The sequence below is a fragment of the Macadamia integrifolia genome, chromosome 7, assembly GCF_013358625.1.
Source record: "Macadamia integrifolia cultivar HAES 741 chromosome 7, SCU_Mint_v3, whole genome shotgun sequence".
NCBI classification, from domain to species: domain Eukaryota; kingdom Viridiplantae; phylum Streptophyta; class Magnoliopsida; order Proteales; family Proteaceae; genus Macadamia; species Macadamia integrifolia.
Window position 1 is genome coordinate 36,561,524 of NC_056563.1, and position 7,374 is coordinate 36,568,897.

Sequence of the window (7,374 nt, forward strand, 5' to 3'; positions counted from 1 at the left end):
GGGGGGGGGGGGACCTTTGGTTTATCTGTGTGCATAATGCCACTATTCCATGTCATATCCACCGTTTCCCTTAATCTATGGTCACTGTCTTCAAGACCCATAAAATATGATGGATGCTATTATTATTTTCTTGTTTGAAAAAATCTTATTGTTATTAAAATGATGAATTAAAACGTTATAACTTTATTTTTTTGCCTTTTAAAGATATTTTTTTTTTATTTATCAGAAAAGAATAATATCTTTTTCTTTAAGGGGAAATTGCCTAGATTTACTAGATAAGAGAAATATTTACAAAACTGGTAGGATATAATTATGTTTTACAATCACAACTTTCAATGTTGAAAAGATTTATTGAATCTACGTAAATGTACTACCAAAAATATTCTAACACCCTTCTCTCTCTCCTTCTTTCTTCTTCTCGTTCTTCCTCTTCCAATGAAGAAACACCAGTCCCTCTTCTAATGAAGCTCGAGAACAACATAATGAGATTCTAAAACAAGAAAATGGTTCTTATGCTTTGACAAAAAGAACTTGAATTCCTTGATCTTCACCACCAACAACTTTCATCTAACATAAGACACAACACACTTTCCATCGTCGGATGATTTCTTTTAATCTCTCATTTCCCTAAATCTTGTCATTTCACAAAAATATGGCATTAAATAATTTTTATTTTATTTTTTTCCAACCATTTTTTTCTTGCATTAAATAACTTTGGGGGATAAAATTATTTAATGGCACTTGACTCATGTCTTCATGAATAAAGGTCTTTCTTTCGAGGGAAGGGAATCTTCACGTTGTTCACATGACATATGTAAAGTGATGAACCAAAAAAAAAAAAGAGAGGAAAACAGAATGCTTGTTTGTGTCTATGCCTAGATACAGGTGGATGTAAAAAGACTATGTTGCCCTCCATCCCATGCGTTGAATAAGCCTCTATGCAACCTCTCATTGGTATGTGTATTGGTGTCCGCACAAGCAAGTTAACATTCTCTTGCCCAAAAAGTTAAAGTGGGACCCACATCCCCTTAACATATGACAATGTACGTGAAGTGATACGAGGAGATTCCCTGGACTCCTCTCTCTCTATCAATATATAAGTTGGACAAAGTTTCTCTTGACTGCTACCTCACCACTTGATCCAAGGGTTGGAAAATCTTGCCTCCTCCCCCTCCCCCACCCTGAGGTGGGCCTAATGGTATATGGTGAATGGATTCTCGATCACCAAAGCTTTAGGGAAATTCGATCCAATAACTTTAGGGAATAAAATAAGAAGCTATTAAAAAAAATAGGTTACAACATCTTGGCTCACTGCCACTTTAGTGATAATAAGCTGCACCTTCTTTTAATTGGATTTTTTTACCACTACGATGAAGAGATTCTCTATTCACTCATGTATTTTTGCACCTAGAAAATACTTTAAAAATAATGAGGGGTAGGAAAGACATTCATTCACATACAAGTAGACAGGTCATTATGACATCCCAGTGATTAGGATGCCCTTTACTTCTGCAAAGTTGTTTTGATTGTGACACCTTCTCAATTGGAGGCAAGTCAAATTTAGTGCCCCTCTCCTTTAAAAAATAAAAATAAAAATAGTGCCCCTTGCTTTGATCAAAATGCATTTGGAGAGCCCTTTACCAAAAAACAGAAGAAAAAAAAACTATACAGTATTATCCTGACTTTTTATGGGGACCATTTGACTTTAGACTCAACATATGAGAAAGATGATAATTTTAAGGTGCCAAAGTTGGATCGCCAACCAAACTAATGCTTTCCATTGCTGGCAGTGAAGAAACCACTCGATCCCTTTCCTTTATGCTGATTGTAGAAAGGTTAGCTGGTTAGGTCTCTTAACGGGAAGGAAATTCCGATGGCCCATTTTTTGTCACATGTGAGTGGGCCAATTTGTATCATTATTTGCAATGAAGAGACCATGATTTATTTTAATTATTTTTTCTATGGACCAGGATATAAATATATATATATATATATATATTTCAATGATTTAAAATTGCCACATGGTGTGAATGGGCCAACTTGGATCATTATTTGTACTGAAGATACCATGATTTATTTTAGCTCCTTTCTATGGGTCATGATGCATTGCATGTATTTTTTATATATATTTTGAGTGGTCTAAAATTGTTTAGACATTATTGATTTATAGTCGTTTCTTATATATAATTTTTTTTTCTTTCTTATACATATTATATAATAAGATTTTATCCAAACTTAGCAAATGAGAAAGGGACGATACAAATATTATATGACAACCAAGAGTTTAATGGATGCAATTGAGTTCATTGATTTAATCCTCTCCAGGGGTTTAGGGATCTTACATTGAGGCATCTCCAGCTGACACATGTGTTGAAGAGGATCCAATGGCTGAAGCTAAACCTTAGCAAAGATTCTTCTTCATGTCTAAGAGAAGACATGAATAAATGATGAAGTTTTCAAATCCATGCAGATGGGGATCACACAATTGGACCTTAAAATCTATGACCAAATGAAACTCATGGTTCAGTTGAAGCCGTTGGATCTTCTTGAGCACTAGTGTCAGTTGGAGAGGCCTCATTGGAAGATCCCCAACATCCCCCACCATTGGAGAGGATTCAAATCTACGTGTTCATGTAATAGAAGACCTAATTCTGATCTCATATGTAGAAGTTTCAACCCAATATAAGTATATGGATAGACAAAACAAGATTCAAAGTTACAAACTAATACTCACCTTGAATGACTTGTAATATTAGAGTTCATTGCCATTCATTTTAATTTCTACAATCTTCAATGAATATTTGAACCATACAGTCCCATGTTTATGGCTAAGGGTGTTAATCGATTAGATTGGTCCGATTTTGGGTTCATAGTAGATCAAATTGAAACAAAACATTAAGCCAAAAGTTGATTAGTTATGGTTTCGTCTGAATTAGTCAGTATTTTATTTTTTTAATTTGACTTAATGGGTTCTTATTGGCCATTACTGGCTACTAACATTTCGATTTTGAATTTTTATAGGTTTTTTTTCCAATCGCTATGTCTAGTGCTGTGAAACGATTCACTATTTACCCTATAGTATTACATGGGTTAGTCCATATGATAGAAGACAAAGCAAAAGCTTGTTATTGTTACAATTTCAACTTAAAATGTGCAGAAATAATTAAAATTAGGCCCTTAAAATTATATATTCACTTATATTTAATAGTATTTAATAATTTTATTAAAACTACTTTAAGAATCTTTTCTTGTTCATTTCTATTACAATTTAATTATGAGATGCATGTGGGTCCCTATCACATGGGCCTGGACCAATCCATGTACGGTCATCATAGGAAAAACAGAACGGTAAAAAATGATTTATTAGGAAAGTGAAAAATTCAGATCTTGTGTACTACTACTACTCTGTACTAACCGATTGAGCAATTGACACGTGTGAATATAAATTCTCCAACGCGGAATACCAAGCTCACACGTTTGAGCATTGACGAAACATATCTGACGAGGTGCAAAAAACAAGTCAAGAGGGAGACTGGGAACTGAAACTTCCTCTTGCTTTTTGGATTTTCCCATTTTTTTTTTAATCTTTCCGAGGAGAGAGAGAGAGAGAGAGAGAAGAGGCTTCTTGGTTTGGGTCCGTTACCATTCTCTTTCTCTTCCTCTCGTCCACTGCTGAAATCCGTTTGAATTGGAGGCAAAGCGGGCAGCAGCAGCAGCGACGAGCAGCATGAATGAGAAGGCCAACGTCTCCAAGGAGCTCAATGCAAAGCACAAGAAGGTCCTTCACTTCCCCCTCTCCCTCCCCCCTTTCTGTTTTTTCTAATTTAACTTTAAATCCAAATTTTCTGTTCATTTGATTTTTTCCCATGAATTTAGCATACTTACGTTGTTCTCAATTTGTCTTCATTCATTTGAATGTCCATGCTCTGATCGATACATTTAGAGACCTAAATTCCCGTTGTTTCTGTACCCTCCCTTGTTGATCGTTTCATTCTTTTGATATTCTGTTTATTTACTATTATTTAGATCTGCATAGGATTTAAAGATCATTCCCTAGGGTTTGTTGCCTGGCGGAATCCTATTTACGCACAGAGGGATCGGATCCGGCATTAAATTTTTGTTTCCCCACCCCCTTTATCTGGTTTAGCAGCATGTGGTTTGATTCTGAGTCGTCCTGATTCTGAATTAATGGTTTCCATGAAGCCTGAAGGGTTATTATTCGTTGGTTCATTAGTTTATCACTGAAAGGATGAATCTTTTTTCGTTTTTTGGGATCAGTTATGGATGATTCTGAAAAAGAATCGTTATATAATTGAATTAGCTCGCTTATCAGTTCTGGGCTTGAAGTGGAGTTGGTTTGTTACTTTTCTATCGTCATACCTGCCTTTTTCTGCCTTATTTTTCTTCCAAAAGAAACTAATTTGAGAAAATCTTGATTGCCCTGTTCTTAAATGAAGTAATTCAAGCCTTGAATGGATACTGCTGAAGAAAGTGGGTAATACAGAGAAGATATTGATCCTTTTTAGGTTTCTGGAATTCTACAGTATTGCACTGTAAGCCAACTGGATTTCCTTGTACTGGTCAGAGTTTTCAAAGTTGCTCAACAATTCTGTCGTTGGTTTAATATTAATGCCTGCTTGTTTCTTACCACTAATTAATCTGCAAAAATGGATCAATACCTCCGCATCCATCATAAACAGTAAGAATCTGTTTGCAATTCCACAATCATGAAAAATGTTACATACGTGTACACTTATAGGGAGACGTTGTATTGTGTTTATCTACTAGGGGCTAAGAGGGGGGAGTAGTTATGTAAGTTACAAAAGCTGTGATGTGATTAGTGATGTGGTTACGAGTAGTGGGTGTAGTTAGAGAGTTGGTGTACTGAGAGTTTTATGAGGAAGTTAATTGATATTAGACATCAGGCATGGCCCTACCATTGGATTGGATTCCCGAAGTCCATGGCAATAATTGAAGTCGTCCATCCAACTCCACAAGCAATATTGGATTGAATGCTACGTTTCAGAAAAATACAAATCTTTATCCACCGGATCGGTTCGTCTTCATCAAAGGCCACATTGGAAGACTGAGATTCCATGCGGATTTGATTTCCTTCATATGGTTTTGACGACCCGACCTTACTTCAAGGGGGATGGAATGTTACATACATGTACACTTGCAGGGAGACGTTGCATGTTGTGTTTATCTACGAGGGGCTAAGAGGGGGGACTAGATATGTAAGTTACATAAGTTGTGATGATGAGTGATGTGGTTTTGAGTAGTGGAGAGAAGTGGGTGTTAGAGTAATATGAGGAAGTTAATTAGTTGTATAGATAACTACTAGTATTATAATTCTTATATAGTAGTATTATCGATTGAAAAAGGAGACTTGGATAAACAAAAGGTTCCCTATAATTTCTCTCTTGAGAGGAGGAGGTTAGGCTTCCTCTGTAAAGCCAAGAGGTTTTCTACCTCCAAATTAGCCAAATTCTATCAATTATCCTATTTTATCTCTAATCTTTATGTCTGTGTTTATCACTTTCTATTTTCTCTCTTTCCACCACTTGTGCACACATCAAAGAACCAATCATAGATGTCACAGTGTTTAGGCGACCCAAGGCATATTGGAGGGGTCCTGGATGCAAGGTGACTTGGTGTCCAAGCGCTTGACAGCTACGGACCCAAGTACGTAAACTATTGTGATAGACTTGGTGTCAATCTTCATCAATGAATCTCATTACCTCAGTGTCCTATTTCTTTAATTTGAAGAGTTAAAAACATGCCAGCCTACTTATCTTTTTTTTCCTCCTCTCTGGTTAGAATTACCATCACTCCCAAGTCCCAACACAAACAAGGGGAAAAAAGTTGTTGGGGATTGTCATTGGTCCCTGCTCCCACTCGTGGCAACTTGTAAACCTGGGAGATTAATGAAAAAAGAACTGAATTTGGTTGCCATGGGAAACTTAGTTAACACAAGAACTGATACAACTCGGTCTAATTTGTATTAGGAATTGAATAGTTTCTTATGAAATTCTAGATATTCTCTCATGAACTGTTGAGGCGAAGATGTAGCAGGAGTGTAATTAAATTGTAGCTTAAAGCTTTACTGCAGACTACTTGGTCTAATTTGTATTAGGGATTGAATAGTTGCTTCTGGAAGGACCTTCTTACTATTCTCTCATGAACTGTTAAGGTGGAGATGTAGCAGGACAGTAATTGAATTGCAGCTTAAAGCTTGACTGCAATAGGAGACAATTTTCTGAGGTTTTAAGGAGTTGCATCAGTGCCTGTATCAATACTATCTGTAGCCTGGGACTTCAGGTTACGCTTAGGAGATTGAAACATTTTGCTAAAGCATCACAGGGCAAGGCAAGCCATCAAAAATTAATTTTTTTGAATACTCCAATTAGTAATGGCAGTATCTCGAGAACAGAGACATGATTTTAGTTTCTCTGTGAGTAAAATAAATAAGGAACTGTATAGATTTCTAACCCTTTTGGAGGATTAATTGATGGGAGGAGAAAAATACATCTCCAATAAAAAAAAAAAAGAGTGAAATATGCATACCAAATTTACAGAATTAAAGGAAAAATCCCCTATGTTAAATGCATATCAGATACAAATACGAGCATTCAAGAAAAAATATACCAGATAGTGCATGCATGTGCAAAACTGCTAATATCATCACTATTATATTTTTCCTCAAAAAATCCACTCACCTTTTATACTCTTCTTCTTGAAGAAATTTAATAAAGCTAATAAATGCAGATGCTAATTTTCTTAATATTATTCTTTAAACTGTGGTAATGCAATTGAGAAATTGCCTCATGTACCTGATCTCCTAGACTCAGAGTCATGCTCTAGGGCTCTGGCTGACGGGCTGAGCAAAGGAACACATATTTATGATCCATTCAAATGTCTTTGACTATGTGTCTGCATTTGTGTGATCCAGCTTCTCTTTTTTTGACTACTTGAAAAAAGAAAGGTTATCTTGAGTTAGGGTAGCTTTCATTTGTTAATTTTTTTGGGTTGTTATCCATGTTACAATGGAAGGTTGCATTTCTGAAATCACAAGAGAAATCTGAGCCATCCATTTTAATATATATATATATATATTTTTTTTTTTAATCTAAACCGTCTATTCCCACTCAGAGTTGGGAGAGTGCACAGTAATGTCTAGAGTACTGGTACACATGCATAGACATACACGAGATCTATGCCCATACAAAAAGGGAGTATTTGATTGAATTAGACTCCGAAATATGATATGTGACTAATCTGGACCGTGTCCTTTCTTTCCAATGGTCGGAATGGACATATCATCTTTCCACGTGGCAGAATAGATGCTTTGTGACATTTGAAAAAAAAAAAAAG

The 7,374-nt window shown here is 35.9% G+C and overlaps 1 protein-coding gene across 1 annotated transcript in view; it reads left to right on the forward strand.

Annotated features, from left to right (window-relative positions):
• Window positions 1–3,567: 3,567 nt before the first annotated feature.
• LOC122083105 (ADP-ribosylation factor GTPase-activating protein AGD5-like) overlaps window positions 3,568–7,374 on the forward strand; it is a 10,138-nt gene continuing 6,331 nt past the window's right edge. The window contains exon 1 of the mRNA XM_042650796.1: window positions 3,568–3,778. Coding sequence (XP_042506730.1) covers window positions 3,728–3,778 — 51 coding nt within the window. The 5' untranslated portion in view covers window positions 3,568–3,727. The remainder of the gene's footprint in view (window positions 3,779–7,374) is intronic.